We start from the raw sequence: 25,576 nt of genomic DNA, 5'->3' as shown, positions 1-25,576 counted from the left end.
TTTAACACTGTATTGCTGGTTGCTACAGCATCACCTAAAAGTAGCAGCTCTAATGAAGTTTATTACTCTAGGATAAATGGTTATAGGGCTGAAAAATACAACCCATGTTTACGTCTATTATTAACAGTCACTTAAAAAAAAGTAATTCATAATTTAGAGTACTTTGTTATCTTCGCATGGCTTTACCTGACAAGCCTCTTCTTTCACTGTCTTTTTCAGCATCTGCAAATCTTCAATTAAAGGCCCATCTGTTTCCATTGCAACAGGACTGTTCATCAAACTCGTATCACTATATGTTGGGTACTAATAAAATGCAAAGTGTTAAAATAATAATTCTTAGTAGTAATACCTAAATACTAAGAGTGTATTTGAGCATTTGAACGATATGATTAGTTATTTGAGATTAGCTTCAATATCTTATGCTTCCAGGCACCAAGTAATAAATTTTAAAATGGAACTCCAATACTTTCACTTGGCAGAAACGTCCTGTTGAAAAACAGTCAGACTACAAAAAATATGTTTTGATTATCTGAGATTGAATTTTAAAATATTCAGATTTTGACAATATTAAATGTCTACTTTGTCAATCATTTATCTGAAACATTATTAATACATTGTCTAGTGATTTGTGAACAGTGTAGCAACCCAAACACAATGATTTAACTTTCTGGTGCAATTTTGTGTTGGAAGAGAGAATGTACTGTTAAAAAAAATTGACAGCAAGGATTTAATGAATGTAATTATAATGATCTAAAATCTTAAAACGTATTCTTGTATCACGCAGAGTCAGGAATAGCTCTGAACAACAAGAGTTGTCAGTAATTAGACAAATTAAAAAGTTAATAGAAATCCCAGGGAAAAAAAACCAACCTTAAAAATCCACTACATAGAGTGCTAAAAATATTTATATCCTTACGTCAATTCACTGGAGCACTCAGTGTTCAAAATAATTTTTATTTTAAATTGCTTCCAATTATTGGCTCTCTTCAAGCATACTATGCAGAACATACTGTATACAGGTTGTGTTAACCAGTTTCAGAAAAAGTACACAGTTACAAAAAATTACTTGGTAAGAAAAGGACATTTACACTGTAGAACTCTAAATTTTACTACTACAAGTCAACTCCTTTATTTAGCAAGACATGCAATAGTTCATCATTCGTGACAGCAAATGACCACGTATATCAAGTACTTTTCAAGCAAGGCTTTGGTATGGCTTATGTGATTAGAGGAACGTTTTGTCACTGAAAGTCAATTGCTGCTTTCATATGAATGGCTCTTTTTTAATTTAACTGATCTGTTGTCAAATGACATTTTGTTTAATTTTAACAAATTTTGAGTGGTTTAGTAATTATTCCCTGAGAAATGCCACAAGAGGTAGAAAACATTTATGAAATTCCTCCTTCTTAGAAAAAAGATGACACCATAACGTATCCCACTTCTGTTTACAGAGTACCATTACTCCATCCTCCAGCACTTTAAAACTCAGCTAACCATGTTGGAAAGATACAGTACAGTAAGCTTCTTACTGCAGTATAGTAAAATTCTGGCTGTGAAGTAATTGAAATGTTTGGGGTTTTTTTGCCCATAGCAGCAATCAGTATGATTGAGATAAAGGAAAACTGGCAGCATTTTCCAGCCAAATTAAATAGGGGTGGGGGGTGGGGAGAGAAACAAACCAAGCCAAACCATTCCCTTCTCCCATAATTTCAAAATATAATGAAAGTCTAAAGGACCTTTGTTTCTTTATCAAAATTTCAGTTACATCAAGTAATGCCTGACAGGATGTTTTCATTTTACTAAGAACCTGAGGTGCAGGTTCACCAGAAGACCGGCCCAATGCAAGTATGAGAACAAATGCAGCAGACAAGAATGCACAATATTACTTTAATCCATTTGACACAGAGGAAAACTGACCAGTCATAACTCACAGTTTGCAGAAAGATCTCTTTTGTAATATACTGTTTGCAAAACAGCTTTTCAAGAGAAACCAATTATGGCATCTCTGTATTTTCCATAATTTTGCACAATAACTTTTCAAACTGCAATACAGTTGAATATACCTGCTATTATAAGAAATGGAAAAAAAGTACTTCATATCATACTTTTCAGAAACCCTTTTTAAAAAAATAATTACTTGCACAAGAGAAAGGTTACAAATTTTAAAAGTACTTTTATTGTGTCTTTCATAATACAATTAGTAAAATTGCTTTATTTCCATAATCAGTCAGACCTGTTTCTCCCACTGAGATTTAACAAAACTAAAGTATTTAAACATGAACATGTTAATCTTTTCTAAATACCTGGGGATTTGATTTGGCTAGATTTTCTATTTTAACCCATGCTTCTTCCCGTTCCTTCAGTTTTAGCTTCTCTCTGGAGAGGGGGGAAAAAAAAAAAATCAGAAGCAAAAATGGCAAAAGAAGTTTGGTGAATCTTGCATCACAACCTGTATACTTTCTTAAGCATGAAGAAATATTCTATAATAATTCAAAAAGAATAAATTATTTAGCTATGCCTGTTTCAGCCTACTGCCCAAAATATCACTTATACACCTTTGACAGGATAGTTTGCATCATATCAATACCCCACAATCACAAAGCAACATTAAAAGGGAAAAAACTTCTATTTTCTTATGAAAGCACCAAACTGCTGATACCAGTTTATCTTTAATAACTGTACATTGTTAAAAGAGTTAAAATTAAAACAGAAAGAAGTCTTGATCTATGTTGAAAGTGTTTGTGTTTTACAATATTTGAATTCTATATTGAAACATAAGAAACTAGGATCCAATCATAAGAAACAGGCAGAGATTCTTACCATCAGCCCAACAGCTTCAGGTAATAGTTTAAAGGAAAAGGCCCAGAGACATTTTGAACTGAACACTAACACAGAAGTACCCGACAAAACCACACTCATTCAAGGGAGTCACAAGCCTATAGGGATGACATGGGATGCTTTTATTTTTTTTAAATTAAAGTAGGAAAGGTTTGTTTCCTTATGCCTAATGTAATTAAAAATGGTAAAATCTAGGGTTTTTTTCCTTTCTTACAGATAAACAACTTATTGTGGAGACTAGAATGAACACCTGTCTTTGAAAGGTTGTAGAGTTTAAAAGGGCTTTGAGCTTAAGACTGCTAAAAATGCTGTCAGGCTTCAATGTGTAGATCAGATGAACCAAACGTTAACAGAAAATAAATATGAGCAGCTATATTCAAACACATACACAATTTGCCTCCAACTCTCAATTAAGTTAAGTTTGGGCAGGGGAGGAAGAACTCTAACCATCCCCTTTTAAAGTTCTTGTGTGTTGGGGGATTTTTTTTGGTTTTGTTTTGTTACTATGTCACATAGCACTCTTCCTGTCTTAGCTCACACTCAAAACACCACCCCAAAAAACAGAGAAGAAAAGATTGCTTTCCCATTTAAAAGGGATTCTACTTATGTGCCATGAGGGAAGAGAAAATTACAAAGTCTTTTTAAAAAGCAAACGTTCACATTTTGTTATCTATAAACACACATATATCTTAAAAATTTGTTATACTGCAAGCTCATTTCTACTTAAATTGTAATAAGGAACTCCAAAACTTGGACAAACCAATCTACATTAAGAATTTGTACCATGTCCAGCATATTGGTTTAAAATAGGTAAGTTGAACCACTACTTGAAGAAATCCCTGTTCACTTTGAAATTAAAAATAAAATTCAAATCCAGGTATTTTCAGTACACACTTTCTAACTATGCTCACCAGCCCCTAAAATGAGCACCAAACCATTAACACTTTTGACTTCTTGGTCTCACTTTAGTAAGCTTTATAATAAATATACTGAATATTCAAAAAAATATATCTATTTAACAAAATTGGAAATAGAGGAACAGACGATAAGTGACTTTATGATCATAAAAAGCTAGCTGCATTTTTGGGCATAAACCAGAAAAATTCTAGCTTCCAAATCCCTGCTCTGTTCACTGGCCTATGCAAGAGTAAACTAAATGCAGCATGATTCTTCTGGCAAATAACGTACGAATGCCCTGTATTACAGTAGACTAAGAACTTTATTTTGGGTAATTTTTAGAAAAACATGCACATATGCTCACACACAATGCAATGCTGAAAAATACTTGGAAAAGTGTTTTGGGAAGAACTGAGTGACAACATGAAAGAAAATAACACTGGGTAAATAAAGCATGCTAAAATAAACACAGGATGTAAACTAAACTGTTTAACAGATCTTTTACACTGGGCTACATGACTAGCTGTGTCCCTCTCAAAAAATTAATTTTTAGGAAGATGGTGACCCCCAGCAGTATTAGGTCAAAGATTACATGAAGCATCCTATTCTTAAGAAGATTTTACAGTTCATATATAACAGGAAGTTTCACCAAGTTGATTTTGAGACTGCTGTACTGTAATCAAATGGGCAACTTCCCACTAAAGACACAGTAGTTTTTCAGAGCTAATGCACTCTGAACAAATTGTTCAAGAACAGACAGACACACTGACATGAAAACTTACTTCAGTTTTTCTGCTTTAAATTGCTGTGTGCAGTCATCGAACAGTTTTTGGTTCATCTCCATGAAGAGTTTCAGAGCATTGTATATCAAGCCATGTATTGTCCTATAAGTAAAACTTCTGGTTGAAACTCAGAGTACTTTAAACTTTGAAATCTATTTTTTCTGGTCAACAGTAGCCAATAGCCTACATAACTGGAAAATTACATCATTTCAGAATAAGTGGAAACAAAACTAGTTAGTGGAAGTTTCAGTTTACCCTCATAAGGGCTAATGCAAGTACTAAAATTACCAGCTTTGAATGCAGTTTTCTTACTCTATAGTACTACTCGTCACACTTTTGATGTTTGAACTTCATTTTTAATACTACATGTATCAATACAGGTCTAGTTTTGAAATTTAGTAGCTGACACTAATCAAACTAGGGTTATCAGAGAGAATGCACTATGACATTAAAGATCTTGATATAAGTAACTTACTGGCAACTGACAAATTCAAGGAAAAAAAGTTAGTGATTAAAAGGAGTCTAGAAGAGACAACATTCATTTTGAAAACTGCCACACAGCAACAGCATAATTATGCCAGGATTCTTCAGAAAAGCGTTAGAAAAGTGAAGTGGAAAAGATCAGAAAAATTGAACAAAAATAATCTGCTTTATGAAGCACTTTTACAGAGTAATTTACAGTTCCAGTCTGTAGTCTATTGCTGATCATTAAATCCAAAAAGCAATCAGTTAAATGATTACTTTGTATCATACATGTGAGTTACAAGCAAGAGTGCAGCTGCACTGGGTAATATGACTTCTGCTCAGAATAAAATGAATGCATGGCCTTGAAAGCCAGAAAAAAACAACTGACAGCAATTCACGTTTACTATGTCAAATTGCATCACTGAATCAGAATTTTATTTAAGAGTACATTATTTGTTACTGCTTACACCTAGTGACAGTAACCAATCACTTCAACATCACTTATCTTCCATTTCTTTTCCTGTGTTTAGTAGCAGATAGAATAGTCATTCTTGGCCAACCCATCAGCAGTCAGTCCTCAATGCATGGCCAATGCCAGACTGTGGTACTTTCACCATCCCAGCAGTTGCACAATAGCTCAAAGAGGCATTTTACAACGGAACAGCTGCAGAAAGGAGCTGACCAGGGCTGTTTTCATGCATAAGTACTATGTTATTGTGGGGCAAAAAGTGAAAATAGTCAATGGAGAAAGAAAAGAAAACAATAAACGAAAAAAAAAGGAAAGGAAAAAAATGACCTGATTTACAACATATTCCACTAGAATGTGGAAGAAATGCAAATCAGCAGAGAGGCTAGAGATCAGAAACCAAAGTTAGTCTTTAGAAGTATGTGAACTACAGATTAATGCTAAATTTGCTTCATATTAATAAAAATGTGTTATAGATCAGTTGCACTACAACACTGTTTCTTGTTTAATGGAGGAAGGAATATTTAAAGGAAAAGCTACCTTTCTAAATTCTTAAGACTTCCTAGTCTCCTCCTTATCCAGCAACTTTAATGGCACAGAATGAACAGCTCAACACACTGTTAAAACTAGCAACTCAAATATCTGAACCACTTTTAAGCCTAAAACTAGGCTTTTATTTGTACAAGCGCTTCTTACTTGTTCCAATGCGTCTTTGAATTCCGGTACAAGGATGGAAACATGATGGGTAAAATCTTTGCTGCATTATCACTAATTAAACTCATAATATATTCATTATTCCAGTAGTATAATGCTCGCTCCGCAACCTAAGACGACATGAAAAAAAGGAACACTTCTTCAGACAATCTCTTAAAGAGCAAATAATTGAAAAATTTGGCAAATATAAGGGAAAGATAAGAAAAGTTGCAACTTAGATTTGGATTTTTCTAGTGCAAATGGGAGTCATGGAGCTGATGGAGAGATGGAAAAATTGCTTTCTCATTGATAGGGATATGATTCAAACTATAACCTAGGAACTCTGAAATTCAAGCAAAGAATGGTTTCCCAAAGAAATAGTATCTGTAGAACTCTACTATAAGCAGTGAAATGCAAATACTATGTACTGAAAGGTTTCAAGTACTTCTGAAAACAGTGAGCTTTTAAGCTTTTATGTTAAGCATAACACTGAAGTGAATCCCCCAATATGAATGCACATACCGCACTCTTGAAAAGAAACGATAAAGCTAACATTTGGATCCCTAAAATTTGAAACAGAATTGAAGACTTTCTGCAACAAATAGAATTCACTACTGTGAATAATAGTAGGTAATACCATTAACAAGTCTGCTTTATAAGAATCCTTTTATTATTGTACATTCAGTAAATACAGACCTGAAAGTGTGGACTGGACACACATTTGGCTAGCTGTCTGAAAAGAGGCTCCATAACTTTTACGAATTCAGATGGTTCAATCACATCTAGAATTTCTTCTAGTTCATTTAAAAACATGACTTCTTTTGGACTGTGAGTCTTTGGCCAGTATTTCAGCAGTGCCATTACAACCTGCAGAGACAAAGTGAACACAATCTTCATGATAATTTGACTTTGCCTCGCACTAAATTATATTTCATTAAGTAGTCTGATATTTTAAACAGAAGACAAAATGCAGATGTGGCAGCAGTGGTCAGATATGGTTCAGTGTTACAGAAAGAACTGTTAATAGGTCTAAAAAACCACTTCTTCAGAAAACAAAGTTATACACTTAAGAGACATGTTCAAAAATAATAATCGAAAGACTACAGAAAGTAACCTGAAATCTAACTTAACATAATCAAAGTGCAAATTTGCTACTATGCTATGGGGAAAATTATCTGCCACTTAAGTGATAGCAGCTTTCAATATCTAATTTCTTGGAGGCATACTCTGAAGCTCAAGAAATTAAGTTCTATCATTATATTTTAAGAAAAGATTTACTACAAATACCCAAATCGACACGTGACCGACTACTCTAGGCATGCTGCTTTTAAATGTTGAATGTTATTTAATTGACTATATTACTATAATCACAGACTTAACTTTCTTCATGATTATTAAATTATTTACCCAGCTTGCTGAAGCACTTTTTGCCTAGCAAACCATGAACATCCAAAAGATGGGGAGGGGGAAGTAAAGGAGGAGGGGAGACAACTAAAGGATCCATTAATATGTGACAAAAGGAAGTTGTCTGCCAGTTGGCTCACAACTCTTCAGAAAGAGTCTACGCATCTGTGGGAAATGTTTCTGAAGTATAATTGAAAAACCAAACTCTCTCATCTATTGAGTATGTAAGTAGAAGAATTTAAGTCTGAAAAGTGGTACTAGTTCAGCAGTTAAATATATTCGGACATTGTATTTATTAGTGGAGTTATCAGTTACATCATAATTTATTCAAGGATCTTCAAAAATACACAAAGATATATTGAAGAAATAATGACTCTCGTACTGTTAGCAATTTCTGATTTAAGGAAAATGCGAGTAGACTCAAATGTTTTTGTTATGAAAGGATGATGATTTTTTCCCAAAGATGTCAGTTTTCAAACCAAAGTGTAATATTTTAAAATTTTTTTTTTTTAATTTTTACTATAAAAGCTGTTTTTCATCTGTGGCAATTTGGTGCCAAACAATATTCAAATAGGAAGACATTTTCCTTCAAAGGATATTTAAACCACGTCAGATACTTAAAAATGACTGGCATAGCACTCAATCTTAAATTTAGGTATTTTTGATGAGAACTTAATACAACCGTGAACGTTTAAGTTTATAAATGCTTTTGTTTTGTGGTTAAAGATTGAGAAGCCATATAAGGAACAAAAATATGACAGTGTTTGTTTACTCCTAAATGTAGAACTGGAGGAAAAAAAAGCAACCCAAACAGTACAGACCTCTTGAAAAAAACTCTTTAAAAATAAAGTTTATATTTGTCTTCTCATATAGTTTAAAAGTTGCAACAATCCATTCACGTTTCTCAGATAACATTTTTCCCCCCTCTCATTTAGGCAAAAAACCCAGTCTCTTTGTTTTCTGAAATGGAGGACTTTTTTATAGAAGTCCATCTTTTCATATTTGAAAACTATAAGCAATATTTAGTATCATCACTGACAAGACAACTCACTGAGAAATCAGTGCATCTTTCATGTATGTATTATTTAATCACAAAAGCAGACACTGTGTCCTCAATGAAGCCTTGGGGAACTTATGCAGATTTTTTTTATTAATACGTCAAAATGTCCCTCATGACAATTATAAGGGGAAACAAAGCATTTTATTTTGTAATGACCAGAATTTTTGAAGGGGAACTTAGTACTTTGGTGATGCATGTGTTAAGTTTTTAAAGAATGTTGTAATCATGTACTAATTTGGGACCAAAAAGGGAAACAGACTTGGATGCATATTAGTTCAGATTTGTACTAGGAAATATGTAACATTCTAGCTGATGTCTGGAAGAAAGCTAAGATTTCAAGATCTCATATAGCACGAATGACAGAACGTCTGAGATTTGATATCTTAGCAAATATTAAAAGCTCCAAGTAGAAGAGAGCTCTTGCTCAGCTGCATAATTCATTTGTTTCAAGAAGCCCAGTTCCCATTTTACAATGGAAACGGTTATAATCTAATAATGTGCACTTTCTTTGGTAACAATCCTTTTACTGATTGCTGCTTAGAGAATAAACATATTAGTTCTTACCTAATTAATATTTGGTGTAATGAGGTAAAACACTATATACTGTTGAGGACAATTAGAAGTATTCATCTGCAATTATGTGCAGCCAGACCATAGTCTGGTTTTGTCTATGGTCCAAACTTGGTAGTCATGAACAGGATCTGACTCAAAAGTCTTGCATCAGTAGGTAGCTCCATGTGCCAGAAATCTGTGTTCCATCACAACACCAGTCTCTCAACAGAATACAGTTCAGGCAAGCTCATTTCTGACTAAAATGATTCTGGATCAACCATCTCATATCCAGTCAGTGAGAACAAAATAAGCAGAATAAACTCTGGTCTGTTTGTAAAAGGTATGCTCTTAATGTTGTTTTAATTCATTTTGGACATTCCAAACAACTGTTGGAAAAACTGAATTTGATAGAACGAAATGGTTAAATATTTGACTCTTCCTAATAAAAACAACTACATATCAATATTTTGTTCCCCAAACCTCCTTAAACAGTCTACAGATGAAAGAGATATTAATATCCCAAAATATATAATAATAGCAAGAACTTACTGGTTCTGTAAGTGTGCTGTCCTTTTCTAAAAATTGAACTACACAGTACGCCAGCTACAGTAAAAGAAAAAGATTTTTATTAATGCTCACTGTGAAACTGAATACACTTTGAAATCGCTAGCATAAGTGGAGAACACTACTGAATTAAAAAAACACAATAGTTTTTCTGTAATTTTACAAAAATTATTTGGCAGACAATATAAACAACAGAAGGGTAAATATGCTTTACCAATTTTTCCCAACCTTCCCAAGTCTGCCCTTGCCTCCTTCTGGGTTATAATATAAACACATAATTTGATGCTTTGTTTTTAGACCTAGTACTTTGCATTTCAGCACAAATCATCTTTTCAAACATAGGATTTAAAAATCACAATCTTGTCCTTTAAAGTGCTTTCCACTCACTAGTATTTTGGTGTCCCATGCTGATTTAATAAGTATTTCCTATTTCACAACCTAAGTTAGTTAAAAATGCATTGAACAGTTGTAAAAATTAAGATTTTCTTACATAAGGACTAATGATAATTATGCATATTAATGTAAAGCTGATGCAAGCTGAGGCTCAATTACAGTATTTACCAACTTCAATTCTGAGAATGAGACTGTCTATCTGTGCCTAAATGGTGAACTATTACATCCCTTTCACATGATAGGCCAATAATTGCAAAGTAAATGGAAGGATCACTGCACACCTCACGAACTGTTTAATCATTCTTCTAATGTCTCTCCATTTATGGAAGTTCAGCTGATGAGCCCAATTCCTTTCCAGTTTTTGATGACTGCTACCAAGAATGTCCCTAGGTAATTTGAGGAATGGACAAAGATTATTACATCTAGTGTTCTCCACTATTCTGACGTAAATTTGAATTGAATATAGAAATTAACTTTCTTCATGTATATTTCGATTTGGCAGCAAATCCTTCTGAATATCTGCCACTGTTTCAATGTGATTTTTTGTGTTTTTACTCTGGTGTTTCACACACTCATGTGAAATGCTTTCCCATTTCATTCACAGCAGCACATGTAAGTGACATATCCCTATGTCACTATCTTCTTTTACTGACAGTAATGAGAAATGCAAATCACTTGAAGGTTCTGGAGAATTAAGGGGAATAGATGAAGACCAATCCATCTCAGGTAAGTAGAAAAAAAAGGTGGCAATCACAGTTGCCTGCACTAGTTGAGATTATAAGAAAGGTCTGATTGGCCACACCCCAACAGGTTATGTTCATAGCATTAGGGGAAAAAAAATATCTTTTGAAATGGGAGCCACTCTAGCCTACTATTTCAACAGGAACCAATGGGAGCCCCAGTAGGCAAGATCCAAAGCAAGCACTTCTAAGCATCTCTAATTGCTAGAGAATTGTAATTATACAAATGGTGTTCTTAAAAACACAAGTTGTCAGTAATTTTATTTGAAGAAATGGTACTTAAAACTTAGGAGTACAGCCTTTCACGGAGAAAATTTCAGCACATCACAATAATACTGTGTTTTCTCTAACACTGTATGATTTCCCATTCCTCTAGGAATTCCGAATGGAACTAAACTCAGCACAAAAAAGATACAGGTGGTTTAAAAGCACAATAAATCTCAGATACCCCTTTTTTTCTGTGTCCTTCTAGAAGGATCTATCGAATTAAATAATGATGTCCTAGTAATGCCCATTTCCTTTCGAAACATCAACAGTTGTAAGAAACTGAATTCCACTGAAATTCTCCATGTAGTTTAGAAAAAACTGTTTCTAGATGACATTCATTAAACCCATACTTTTCTTCAATTTGTGGATGTCTAAACGTTACAGACAAGAACAAGACTAACAAAAAATTCTGGGCGTGGACAAATTATCAAGAAGTCTCACATTAACCAACTACTTAATGCATTTCATCTATAAACACCACAGTGCTTTCAAGAAAGGTGTTTATTTATACACACACACACACTTTTTTTTCTTTTCCTCAACAAGTGAAGCATTATAGGTACATATATTAAGTAATTTCCCCAAGTCCAGTCAGCGGTGAAGTATTGGAGCTTAGAATAGAATCCATGTCAGAATGACTAGAGTCCCCTGACCTCTCTAGGACAACTTAGTTTAACACTAGTATGAAAAGTGCCAAACAAAACCTACCTGTGGATGGTAGACACTGAGTGATTTCACTTTGTGCAATGGCAACAAAACCTTCAATAAGAATATTTTGTGCTCTTCTTTTAATGGTAAGGCAAATCCATTAATTATGCTGCCAGGGAAAGAAATTTAAAAATAAAAATCAGTAAATATACAAAATCTGCACTACTGTACAGGATATATCAAACCCCTTGTTTTCAGCGCCCTTTTTTTTGGTGATCTCCTGGAGAACATGATGCAACAGAAAAATTTACAAATTAAGCATGTGCCAGAGACTATTTAATTTTTGATCCAGTTCTCTAAAGATTACAAATTAATAGAATAGTCAAATCAACCTCTGCCCATCCCTCACCCAAGTCTTTCACAGGTCCCAAATTCTTCTTCCAAGCAACATATATGCCTATAACTACACTTCAGATTCCAACTTTCACTATGAACCATTCACTTCATCAAAGCTCTGAATACACCTTTCTCCCAGCTTCTTCATGGAATTAAAAGAATGAACCAGAGACTGGATGTAGAAGAGACCAATCCAGGACAGCAGACAAGTCGAAACATGACTTCCACTAAAATATTACTATTTCTGCAAGACCCTAGCATATAACCAAACAGCATCTCAACACATAACATCCCAGTTAGAGGTGAGTATAGATGTGGCTCAATACTGGGTCAACAGCACCTTTACCTAAAAACAAAGTACTAGAATAGAACAGTGTTTTGTGTTCACTTCCTTTGCTAGCATTAATTTCAGTTAAAACATCCAGAATCCTACTGCTCATTTGCTATTTTAAATCCCATTTTATTAGTTCCTCTTCACTAACAAGGACAGAAGGCACCCAAGCAAAAGGAACCTGCCAAACTTGTCTTAAAAAAACACATTAAAATATTCAAAGTTACATGTATATCAGATCTCACAAATCAGATGATGTCCCAGAATTAAGACCTACTAAGTAACACTTGCTCACCCTTGCCATACATGCTTAAAATAATTTTCACTAGTAATGACTCCTCAACTGTTTTGAGGATACAAGATTATTCCTCCTGAAGTCTCTCAGTGCTTAATACCAAAACCCCATTTCTACATTAACACTTCTATGGTGTTCTTGCCACAACTTCCACATATTCAATACATATAGATTAACTTCATTTAAAAAAAAAAAAAAAGCTTCTCCAAGATGTTTTAAGGGTTAACAACCACAAAGAGGAGCAGAATTGTAGGGCAAGTTTGGCCTTGATTGAGTATGAAGAAATTCTGCAATCCTGTCAAGAGATGATTGTTGGAAAAAACATAACCACATTAGTAGTTCCTACTGGAAGTGTTAATTTGTCTAGTATTATATAGTACTTAGCAAAAGAAAAGAATAAAATGCAGTACTTCAGCAGGAAATTAAATGCTCTTTACTTCTGAAAAGTCAAACCCTGGAACCTAACTAAAAACTATTACTCGTAAGATCTATGTCAACAACACGCTGTGTGAAACTCCTCAATGGACTGGAAGAGAGAACAGTTACAACTCGGAAGACTCATTTAGCTACTAGACATTTTGATTTGGAAGCCTGAGAAAAAAAACAACCCTTAACTTTTAAATGTGTAACACTTAAAGCTAACCTATGTTGTGGAAGGTGGTAAAGCTGAGCTACATGAGCATGCGGACCACATCTGAATGAGACAAACCAGCGCATGGCAATAATGGGATAAGATCGTGAGGCTATAATAGCACAGGAATGTATATAAATATAGAGGCTACTAATACATTTTGGAGGGCTTTAAGGACTTTTAGCTGCCTAAAAGTAGTTGCTTGTGATAAAATAGAACTCATAGTTTGCTTAATGCTTTTGCCTAACGTTGACACATTCTCTGATCAGAGCAGTTAAGAAGGTTTGGAAAGCCGGAAGGCAGGTCTGTGCCAGGAAAAGGAGACATAGTAACAAGTAGCATAAAAAAGAGGAAAGAGAAAGAACCCGCCTAGAGACAAGAAAAAGGACTCAATGAGAAAGAAGACGACCCCAGACCTGAATATTGCTATTGGACCAGACTATGGTGCGAGGGGCAGGAACTTGGATTGTAAGGGTGCAATTGCCCAGGGATTTTAGTGTTCAGGGTCCCTCTCCAGAGGTACCCAGCTCGAGCCATCTAAATTTGTGCACCACAGGTAGAACAAATTATATTTTTTACACTGAAGGCCTTAACTAGAGATTCTGTTTTGGGGAAACAAGGGCTGAGCCTAAGGAAAGAAGCAGTGCCCAAGGGTGAGTGTGTAAGGAGTTGGAAGGGACACCCGTGGGCTCACTGGAGTTGCCCACTGCGAAGGGACTCCGGTCTGAGCAACTGAAGTCTCGGGTGGGGTGTGTGCAACTCCTTGATCGGTGCGTGAATGCTCAGGCATCAGCTTCTCCCTTTAACACCTAACAAAAACCAAGAATGAAAAAGCTGCTGACTTAGGTAACAGTTTTGAAGATTCAGTTCCATGTTCTAGTATTTAAGCTTTACATAGTCTTCAGTATATCCTTATGAGTATTACTTGATTATAGTATGCTGAAGTAATGATGGATATGTAACTCCTTTAACCATTGAACATTTCATAATTGAAGAACTATTCTGCGCAGACACGTAGACCTAGAAAATTTTAAAACATCTTTCCAGTTTCAACAGCATTCTTGGCTGCATTAAGAACTGCATTGCCAGCAGGTTGAGGGAGATGATCCTTCACCTCTGCTCAGCCCTGGTGAGACATCTGGAGTGCTCGATCCAGCTCTGGACTCCCCTGGACAAGAAGAATGTGGACATACTGGAGGGAGTCCAGTAAAGTGCCTCAAAGATAACGAAGGGCCTAGAGCACCTGCCATACAAAGAAAGGCTAAGAAAGCTGTTTAGCCTGGAAAAGAGAAAGCTCAGGGGGATTTTACCCATGTGTACAAATACATGAAGGGATGGCGTGAAGACGACAGTCAGACTCTTCTCAGTGGTGCCCAGTTAAAGGACAAGAGGCAATGGGCACAAATTGAAACACATGAAATTTCATCCAAATGTAAGAAGAAAACCCCTTTCTATTGTGAGCGTAGTCAAACATGGGAACCTGTTGCCCCGAGACGTTGTGGGGTCTCCATCCGTGGAGATATCCAAAGCCCAACCAGACACAGCCCTGCAGAACCTGCTCTGGCTGGCTTGTTATTTTTATGTGCAAAGATATGGAAACACCAGAAAGTAAACCTAACTAAACTTTTAAAGTGTATTAACATATAAAACCCCAAAAGTTTGCACATGGATTAGAGATCAGTTGATAAAAACACTAGTTTTGATGAGGCTATCGGCTTTAAGCTGTAAAATTTTAGTTTCAAGGGCTTTTGGATACGTCACTTAAGTTTGCAAAATAATGGGATTAACAGAAGAAGGTTTCTGAAATTGCATAATCTATGCTTCCTTTGTTTACCCCATACACATTTAGTGATGTTAGAATTTTTGAATAAATTTCAACTCATTACATGTTATTTATAGTTGCTTTACAACTAATATTAATTACAAAGATCCTAAGCTAGAACATAAGACAAAAAATAAGATTTAAGACACTGTCAACATCTCAAAACATTGCCACAAGGTTCAAGTTTTTGCTGCGTTTCTGCAACCTTACACAAAAAGTATTCTCTTTGTTAGTTTGACATGATATAAAGCTATTTTAATCTTGTCTCAAAGCAATCCACAACCCCCAACTTGATTTTTAAAGTCTACTCTGAAGACCAAGCAAGTTTAGTTAAACAAACCTACAACTTACCTTCCCAGTATTTCCAGTAATTCTGCTATGCCATTGTGATGTTCTGTTTCATAAATAAACCTAAATAAATAAAAAGTTTTACTGAGTTACTGCTGAAGAGAGATACAAATCTAACACCAAGATCCCCATCTAACATTACAGATAGCCTTGACCTTTGAGGTTTTAGTCACTCAGTAAAAAGAAAACAGAAGTGTATAGTGGGAAACAAACTTTGTGGAAATGAATCAATAGCACATCAAGCTGCTTTCAACCTTCACGCTTGCTCTTTCCCCCCACATTTAACATAGCAGCATGCACATGAGCTTTTTCCGATACTCATATTCTATGCCATTTTAATAATGCAAAACTGAACACAGCAAACAACACCTTAAATATTAAAATAACACAAGAGCATCTGGCATAATCAAATGCCATGATTCAACAGTCCATAGCGCATGCAAGCACAAGCTGTTCAAACAGTTACTACTTATGGATCTAAAAACCTCTCTGGCATTACGGACTACTGCACATACAAAAGGCTCTGTAATAAACAGAGGAAGTAAAATTTTCCTGAATTTTCTTGTGAAAGAGCACTGTAATTTACTAGGCAATCACCTTTCCGCTCTTCTTCCCCATCACCTGAGTGTAAATTGAGAAAGTTCTATGCAAAACTTCAGGTATTTTGCAAGTAGTTATAAAAATTTACACTTATGAGAAAATAATTCCACTCATTAAAAATATTTATTTGAAAATTCGTCATAGACTGACATATTAACAGCTACTTAAAATCCAGAATATTTGATGTGACAGCTTTTTCTCCTTAAAGATCCTTTCCATAGAATACAGCACAACAATTCAAAGCAAAACTAAAGACAATGATATGAAAAGCTTCCCAGTGAATTAACAGGAACATAAAGGTTCAATTAAAAAAAAAATTACAGTAGAAAAACATAAAATTAATGCACTATCAGGACAGAATTCATGCAATTCTGATCAGTGACTAAAAGACAAACAAAGACCATACATTTTTTAGGTAAGCACAGTAACAAACTGACAACTTGCAGGAAAAAGTGTAAGAAAGGAAATATACTGAGAAATTCTACACATACTTTAAGAGCTTATTGTACACAATCCACTAATTCAAAACAGAAGTTGAAACAACTTTCCTCCCTTGTGCTCACATGCAGGAACACTAGTTTATACTTGGATGCAAAATTTTTAAACTTCTAGCTCCTAACTATTACACAATTAAGTGAGGTTTTCTGTTTAACCCCCCCCCAACTTTGTAGACAAAGGTAGTCTCTACAGTGCAAATTATATAGTCTCCCATACACATTTCAGATTGAAAACATACTTATATACAAACTAACACAAAGTTGATCTAATGACCAGAACATTTCTTAGTCTTTCAAAAGCCTTGCACCAGAACTATCTGTGTTTGAAGACTTTGCTTCCATTATCTCTGAAAGTGAAGTGCAAGACGTAGCAAATAAAAACATTATTCAGAAGCGCATTATAATACGCCGTGATGCTATTGTACCACCTGCTTCAGATATTTTTCCAAAATTATGCATTTTGGAATTAATTTAATAAAATCTATTTGTGGAGAAAAAAGAATTTAAATCTTTGTTTGAAAAATACACCTGTATTTTTCGGTAGGACATACTGGCTCTTGACACATCCAGACAAGAGCAGTTATCTGCAAGACAGTGAAGGCTTACTAACTATTTTAAAGTAGCCCCTCTGTATCTCTTCTAAGACTTACTTGTTACCATAGTCAGGGAGGATAAACTGCCTCTACAGCTGGTACTGCTGGGTGCCATTCATGAGATGGCACCAAGTATGTGGCAGCTTTTTGCTACTTTCTTAAAGGGGTAGCATCATACATTCATTTTGGGGTGAAAACAACAGCGGTAGAGAAAAAGGGAAGCATGATGGAAGGAATGTAAAACTGTTATACAACATTGTAGAAAAGAGAAGTATACCAAAACTAAAAGACTAAAAAAAGGCACCATAATCTTGTATTCACACTTTACATAATGGCAGTAAAAACACACTTCTAAAGACCTTTGGTAATACAGTGGATTAATTTTTCATCTTTACTGTTTTTTTTTTTTTATTTGAGGATAATACTACAGTTCATTCTATTGCAATTAATAAAATATTTCATGAGCCCTAAATGGTACATCTCGGTTCTGAGGAAAGAAAAGGCAGTAAATATGTACCTTCAAGCAAATTATAGATCTCTCAGTCATTCGATTTGAGCCCAGCTTCTGCATTATGAAGAGCTAAGTTTTGTTAAGGCAGTACTGTAATACAAATACTAATACCCAATAAGAAAAGAAGCCTCACAGATAAAGATACCAAACCACACACTGAATCACATACTAGCTCAAATTTCAGCTGCCAAATTTATGCTGTGTGCAAGACTATCCTAATTTAAATCACCCAGACTGGTATTAATTATTGTTAGATGTAGCAATATTTGGTATAAACTTACTAAGAATTAAAAAAAATTGCTAGCAGTGTCTTGGGAGTATTTTTAGTTGTATATCTGATCACATGCATCACAATGCAAAGATACTGACATACCTATAAAATATATTATTAATTTGTTTCCGGATGTAAGCTCTTAGGCCTAAGAATTTCCCATATATTCTGTGAAGAGTTGTTTTAAGAAAATCTCTTTCACGAGGATCTTCACTGTCAAAGAGCTCTAAAAGCTGCAAAGAGGGAAAAGAAGAGATGCACTTTACTTGAATATATTGCATTGTAAAAATAATTTAGAGCTTGAAGTTAAAAAATTCTTTTTTTACCTCACCTGTAATACAAACTTCTGATCAATATATTTCTTAGCTATATTAGGTTGAAAATCTGGAGATTCTAAAAACCTTAAGAAAAATTCATAAACAAGCTGAAAAAAACCAACAAAAACCAGTATTAGTCTTTTAAACAAAGAACCATTTAATAAACAGCACATTAACAAAATTACTAATTAGTTGCTCAGAACAGCACTATGGTTTTATTTATATACCACACAGCAAAAGCTTTGCTCTTGCTCTCCTGACAAAGTACAAGAACTTAAAGTTCTTTAAACTGCATTGAAATTCTGCTGAGCTCCATCACTAGATTTTACTCAAATGACATACAGTAATCTAATATTCATCACGCCCAGAAGTACTTGTTTCGAAAATTCTCTGTTCTCCTCTGTTTGTCATAGTACCTCTGAAAGCTAGAGCTCTGCCTGAGTCAGATCAAAGCATTCATACTGACAAATGGAAGCTCATTTAAAATCGCAAGTTACATCTGTACCACAAGAAACAAGCCTTTAACCTATAATATACTAAGATTTTTTTTAAAAAAATTATCACTTTAAATTCAAGAAATATATTTTAAACATTGCAGAGAAATGTAATTGACTTGAAATAACCACATAACCTAAACAAGTTTGAGTCAATAAACAACGATTTTAATGTCAAAATTCTGTTAGACTATGACATCCTAGTCTAAACATTACATACCTGTAGATGAGGCCATGCAGCTTCTAAGGTTGGTTCATCTTCCTCTGGATCAAATTCTGCTCCCGTTGGATTGGAAGATGGTGGTAATGTTCGAAACATATTAACTGCAAACTGAAATCACATATGCCTTTAAGAACTCTGAAACAAGTGAATGATTAAAAAAGACTTCAAAGATGGTTTTGACTGAGAATTCTTTACATGAACTACCTGAATTAATATTTGCAAAAATACAAGCTATATAACCCAGTAGTTTAAACAATAAAGTACATAAATTCTTTAAATATTTCTAACCTGGATAACACTTTTCCACACAATACACTTTAAAGCACAAATCTACTGTTGGTACCTGTTTTATGAGGATATTGCTCTGATGTCTTTACACATACACACATATTAAAAGCCCAAGCAAATGTATATAAAATGTTTACACAAACATTTTTTATATATACGTTTTACAAGGAGTTGCAACAACCTGCAAAAGTGAAAGTCAGAAGCAGAGATGCAAAACAAAGATTACCTGCAACTGTTCTTTTCTGTAAAATATTATGTTTCATTTCACACCGTGGGTATATACACATGGAAACACTTCAAAACCAAATTCCTCCCTCCTCCTCTTAGTAGCAGTTCTCTTAAACCATGTCCACCTACCTGACATCATGGGGGCATTGAGGGGGGAAGAAAGGCACACTGTAATCCTTTAATCTTTCACTTCATCTGAATTCTCAAACCCCTGAAAACCATTTACCATCCTCATGGAAGTAGAACAAACTAGAAAGATTAATTGCTTTTCAAGTTGTTGATATATACACAGATAAATTATTCGTGTGTTTCCAAGTGCTTGTCTAGACACACTTTCATACTATGTATGAACCAAAGTAGTACTCTTCACAAACCCATTTAACATGAGGAGAGTTTCAAAGTCCCTAATAAAGACAAAAACCCCATTTCCTGTCATACGGACAGCAAACTTTTCTATGATGTCCTGTTCTAGGCAAAACAACCTCATCACTAAATGCATGTAGCTTGAATTATTATTATTTTTAAAAAAATATATAATCAGAAATAATCACATTTATATCAATTTATACAATGCATGTAATCACAAACATGAAGTAAAACACAGGTGTTGGCTTGGGGAAGGGGGGGGGGGGGGGGGGGCAGAACCTTACATGATTTTGGGGATAAATTTAGCACACATTCTCAAGAGTGACCTTAGCTAGAATGGTGCAAAGATTTAAAAGGTCTGCAGAATCCTAAATTCTCCACCTGTAACGACAGCTAGCAAAACCAGCTGGCTTCTTTGTGCATAAGAAAGTAACAACTAGCTAGTGATTCAAATGGTTGTTCTCACACCCCGATTTAATGATTAAAACTTTAGTGAGCAAGTTGGAGGGAACATGTTTCTGTCCATGCCAGTAAGAAAACCTGAGAAAGCCTTTATCTGTACATGCAAGACAGCTGTTGCTGTCAGTACTGAAAAGATACTAATTCCTCAATTCCACTTGTAATCCAGAGTATTAGTTAGGGCAGACGTTGGTAGGAGATGACCAAATTGCTGAGCAGGTAGAAAAATGTAACCTATTTAGCCACATAAGTGCACTCAAGAGAGACTTTCTTCTTCTATTTTGTTGCTTACTCATTATCAAACCAGTACCAAGCAGTCTAAACTTATTTTGTATGGAATAATAATAATAAAAAAATCAATTCAAATTAGTATATGGTCCCAAACCACCTCCAGTGCTTCAAAATGATCCTTTGAGACAAATGCCTCAGTCCCTCTGCAGCTGGAACACATCGCAGAAACGGTAAGACGACTGCCAAAATAAAAAGTGGTGTACTGTCCTAACCCTTCATAACAATTGAGTATATTAGGCTCCATAAAGAAATTCTCTTCAAGTCTATTCCTTCTTGCAACACTAAAGTAAATTCTGCTTTCATATACACAGATCATTTTGTGCTTTATAAAGACATAAAGATTCTTTAAATTTTGGTAAACATTTGCTCACAATGAGACTGGTGACTATGCTGAATGGAGAGCTACATCATGCACAAAACTGATTTATCAAATCAGCTGCAGCTGGTTGCATGGAACTTCACCATAAGGCACACATACTCTGTCCTAAATATGTACCACAAGTACTGGTAAGAGTTTACCTATACATTGCTATTGATATTCTATTGCTGTAACAGATTGGAGGTGTCTTTTTCTAAGTATTTAGGGGAAATCTGAGAATACATTTCCTAAGTCTGGCAAAGTAAGAGACAACAGGGCAGAGAAGCCAGGAAAAGGAACATTCTTTGCAAAAGGCTACATCACCAGGAGCAGCAGAAACTATTTTATAGAGCCTTTCCAAGAAAACCAATACTTGGCTCAGCAAACATGCCAGTACAGGGCATCTCCAGGACCAGCTACGGGGCAGGGGGGAAATGGAACTTGCACCAAACTGAATGTCTTATCTGAGGATGCAAAAGAACATTTTTTTAATTTCATCAGCTGAAAGGTTCCTACACTTTCAGCAAGTGTATAATATGGCTCAATTTAAAAAAAAAAAACAAACAAAACCCTAAACCCTGTAAGTTTTGAGTTTATTTATGATGTAGCTATTCAGAATGCAAGGTCTACTCCAATATCACATTTAAAATCTATTATTTATGCCACAATTTCAGTCTTTATTATGTTCAAATTCCATCACAGATAATAATCACATGTACCATACACACATTTTTATTCTTTTCTCAGGTTTTACTGAGGTTTTTGTTTTGTTTTATTATTCCCCCACCCCCTTTTTTTTTTAAATAGCATCAAAGCTGTCTTGCTAATCATTTGAAGATTACTCGAAAGCTCTGAAAGATGAAGCTGTCTCAGTTTAAAGATACTACTTTGTAGAAGAATGCATTCCACCCATCATTAGTGGGACTCTGGGAAAAGCTACAGAATGCCATGTTTCCCTCTTCACATTCTGACTAATTAACACCTCCATTCACAGTTTAAAATAATGCCGTGAATTACCTATTAACTGGCAGGGCTAAGAACTATATGTACAAGGACTATCTGACAGATGGCAGAGCAGACAGTGGGAGGCAGTATCAAACTGCATCAGCTAAATCTGCAAGACTTACATCATATTCCCATGAAGGAAAGGTCATCCTGATGCTCTATTTTTCTTCAGAATATTCCTTTATTTCAGCAACTGAGGTGTAGGCCTGATATAGACCGAGGCTAGCGTATTGGAGTAATCACTATTTCAGAGAATTAAAAGTAAAGCTGAAACATCTTTATGTTCCCCTTTTTAAAAAGCATGGACATGAAGCAACTAACAACCTCCAATCTTTGTTTAAAAAAAAATACCATGAAAATTTACAATAGTCAATGGTGTTCCAAGAAAACAAACCCAGGAGGACTAGACTTGAAGTTTAAAACTTGCTAAGGTTGTTAGACAAATGGAAGAACAAACAGCCTTTTCTATACGACAAAGTCTCAGGCAAAGGAGAAAAGCCTGGTCATGTAAGGTGTTAGGTACAATGTCTTATATTTTTTATTTTTTAGAATATCAAATGGAAAGAGTTAAAACCCAAAACCAAAATAATTTGTTCCATGGGCAATAGAATCAATACAGACTGATCTGTTTTGTGTTTTACATCCTTGACCAACAGAACAAAACTGCTCAAATCAAGATGCAGCATCTCTCAGTGAAGGCACAACCCTCAGACTCTTTTGTCCCCTCTGCAGCTCCCCACCCTCTCCAACAAAACACCACAAGCTCCGCCCCCCCCCCCCCCCCCCCATTTATGAAATTTGAGTCTTTATGAAAACGGGGCTAGTGTGTCAAAATTCTCAGTGCTGTGAGCACTGACAATACTGGACTCCAAAGGACATAATTAAAGAGGATGAGCAAACAAAAAAGGATAAGCAAACAACTTGCATTCTTACCGCTTCACAGGTATGTTTGCTGTAATGGTAGTCATGTACACTGTTTTTCTGGTGGCCCATTTTGTATAACAATGAAGAATATTTTCAAGCAACAAAGCATCAGAGATATCATTACACATTTTCTCCTCCCTTCTGCTGAGCAGCCTGAGTGAAGCCTGACATGAAGAGCTCTGTATGACAAGCTATATAATCTGAAAGTCTGCACCTTCTATATTTATGTGAATAAAGGCAGCCTAATAGCTAAATAGAGCCACAAGCAGTACACTTCTGCTAACAGTAACATCTCTTATTCTAGGCCAAAGATCAGAGTAAAAAAAAAAACAAAACAAAAAAACACACCTGCAAAACTCCCAAAACAAACAAACAAAATCAACCTTGCATGGGTATAGCTGAGTATGTAATTTAATTTTCGTAATACATGAAAAGCTGCAGGGAAAACTGCTTCAGTTGCTGAATAAAATTAGATCTGTTCCTATATATTATCAGTTTTAAAAAGTAGCATTAGCCTATGTGCTTCACAAAAACATTAATTTACCACCCACAAGCTCATCATCATCATCATCAAGGAGATTATTCTGGGAGCTACAGAAATAAGTAAGCCACATTTATACATGCTTTTGATCTACTTCTTTCTCCGAACACTTCAACCCTGGACCTCTACATCTAGTACTGCCCTAGTTTCCTCTCAGCTCTCCTCAATACTTTCTAGCTAGCTAGCTGGGGAATATTCATATTGATGTTCGCTTTCATATTCCCTCTTAAAACAGATACAATCCAGGTACTGCCCATCTTCCCTGAGGTGAAAAGTGTCATCAATTTGGGTCTGTATTCTACAGAGCTAGCAATTCTCACAAAGTTTTACAAAACTAGTATCCTAAGTGTCTGTGCTTCTGACAAATACACAACAGAACACTGTCAAAGCTGCGTTTTCTTCAAAAGCCAAGCTAAAAGGTATATATTCTTTTCTAAACAAGAATCTGTAACAGATGCTTTTGATCAAAAAAAGCTAAATTTATTATGTACATTTACAAGATCTATTCAGACATTTGATTACATCTTACAGTTTTGAGAAGAGGTAAGTTCCTGCTCTGAGGTTAATCAATCCAACCGTATTATATTATACCTGAGAAATGGAACTTGTTATACAAGTGTTTAATAGAAACATTTCCTTTCCCACCACATCATTGCTTAGAAGTGTAAAAAGAATTTGAAGGACATGTCAGCTGGCTCTTGGAGGAAGAAAAGGGAAGAAACTCCTGCATCCACTCTGAAGAATAACATTAGATCCATTTTAGAAATAAATTTCTCTCATGTCTTTTGAAAAGGAGACTTATGCTAAACATTAAATAACTGAACTAAGTCATTAGATAAATATATAGCTTAAAGACCTTACTATAAATTAGCCCAGGACACTTAAAGCAAAATAAGAAGGGTGAGGGTGGGGTGAACAGGCATGACTTCAGCTCTAGAATAATAAAGAATAAAGAAGACCCAGATGATAAAATAGATGCTTCTCTTGTCAGGGAGAAAGAAGATTCAAAGCTATTGAAAAAGAAACCTATTATTTTATTGTTATTAAACAGGTAACTCGTGAAATTCATTGCCCTAAGCATCTGGCCTAAATAACATGTTAGCAAAACCAAACAAAAAGACACACACATATATACAGATGTGTATCGGTATATACTCATACATAAATGAGTAACCTCCAAATTGTGAAGTTGAACAGAATGGCACAGGAACATCCTAATTCCTATGCCAACTACCAACTCCACAAACTTTCCAAACCAAGAACCACTCTCAAATCCAAGTATTTCTTGCTCACTCTCATAATTTTACTAAAAATGCTATTCTTTATTAATATAATCCAGTGTCAGTAACAGCATACAACTTAGATTTCCTGGAAGAGTCTTAAAGTACACAAAGACATTAGATTTCTTTTTCCTTAAAATCCACACAATCAACTCAAATCCATTGCTAGAACTTAGCAAAAGTACACCTCAATCTACACATACGTGCCTGAAAGAAAGAAGCTACTACTACTACTGGAAGAAGAATACAGTTGTTTCAGAACAGATGACCAAGAGAAAATTGTTCCATAAAAGCAGCCTAAAAAAATTTCTATCTGAATTTAACCTCAAAATACCAGTCCAAGTGCCTTCACTGACAGCATCTATTGCAGGGCTGTGTAAGTCCCATGCAAGGAAACTTCACGCCCTTTAGAACCTTGTACATAAAAAGCATTTTAAATTCACTGAAAGAATTGTCAGATGCTGCATGCTCCCAGCAAAACACTAGCAATTAAGACAGCAGCCAAATTCTGCATGAAGATTTATTAAACTGACCGAAGTGCAGACTTTATTACCATTAGTTGCATCTGAAAGTGAAGTATATATCCTCCTCAGCCAAACATATTCTGGCCATAACTATTTGATGGAGAAGATGATATAGGCACATAAGGCAAAAGTTATGAAATTATGGGCAGTTAGGACTTCTTACACAGAGCAAACACTAATGTCTGGCACATGTGTTCAAAAACTCATTGTGAAC

The 25,576-nt window shown here is 35.1% G+C and overlaps 1 protein-coding gene across 5 annotated transcripts in view; it reads right to left on the bottom strand.

The window, feature by feature from the left end:
• Positions 1-25,576, bottom strand: part of PPP2R5C (protein phosphatase 2 regulatory subunit B'gamma) — an 85,765-nt gene that overhangs the window by 5,567 nt on the left and 54,622 nt on the right. For 3 of the 5 annotated variants that reach the window (XM_049829056.1, XM_049829060.1, XM_049829061.1), the window contains 11 exons: positions 19,096-19,206; positions 18,396-18,488; positions 18,167-18,297; positions 15,596-15,655; positions 11,830-11,938; positions 9,707-9,760; positions 6,838-7,008; positions 6,145-6,272; positions 4,518-4,619; positions 2,304-2,376; positions 187-303 (listed from right to left, as the gene is read on the bottom strand). In XM_049829056.1, coding sequence (XP_049685013.1) covers positions 187-303; positions 2,304-2,376; positions 4,518-4,619; positions 6,145-6,272; positions 6,838-7,008; positions 9,707-9,760; positions 11,830-11,938; positions 15,596-15,655; positions 18,167-18,297; positions 18,396-18,488; positions 19,096-19,206 — 1,149 coding nt within the window. The remainder of the gene's footprint in view (positions 1-186; positions 304-2,303; positions 2,377-4,517; positions 4,620-6,144; positions 6,273-6,837; positions 7,009-9,706; positions 9,761-11,829; positions 11,939-15,595; positions 15,656-18,166; positions 18,298-18,395; positions 18,489-19,095; positions 19,207-25,576) is intronic. The other 2 variants (XM_049829058.1, XM_049829059.1) reach the window with 2 other exon arrangements.

The sequence above is a fragment of the Accipiter gentilis genome, chromosome 25 (assembly GCF_929443795.1).
Source record: "Accipiter gentilis chromosome 25, bAccGen1.1, whole genome shotgun sequence".
Lineage (NCBI taxonomy): Eukaryota > Metazoa > Chordata > Aves > Accipitriformes > Accipitridae > Astur > Astur gentilis.
Note: the sequence above shows the minus strand (reverse complement) of the source record. Positions and strands in the feature narration are given on the sequence as shown.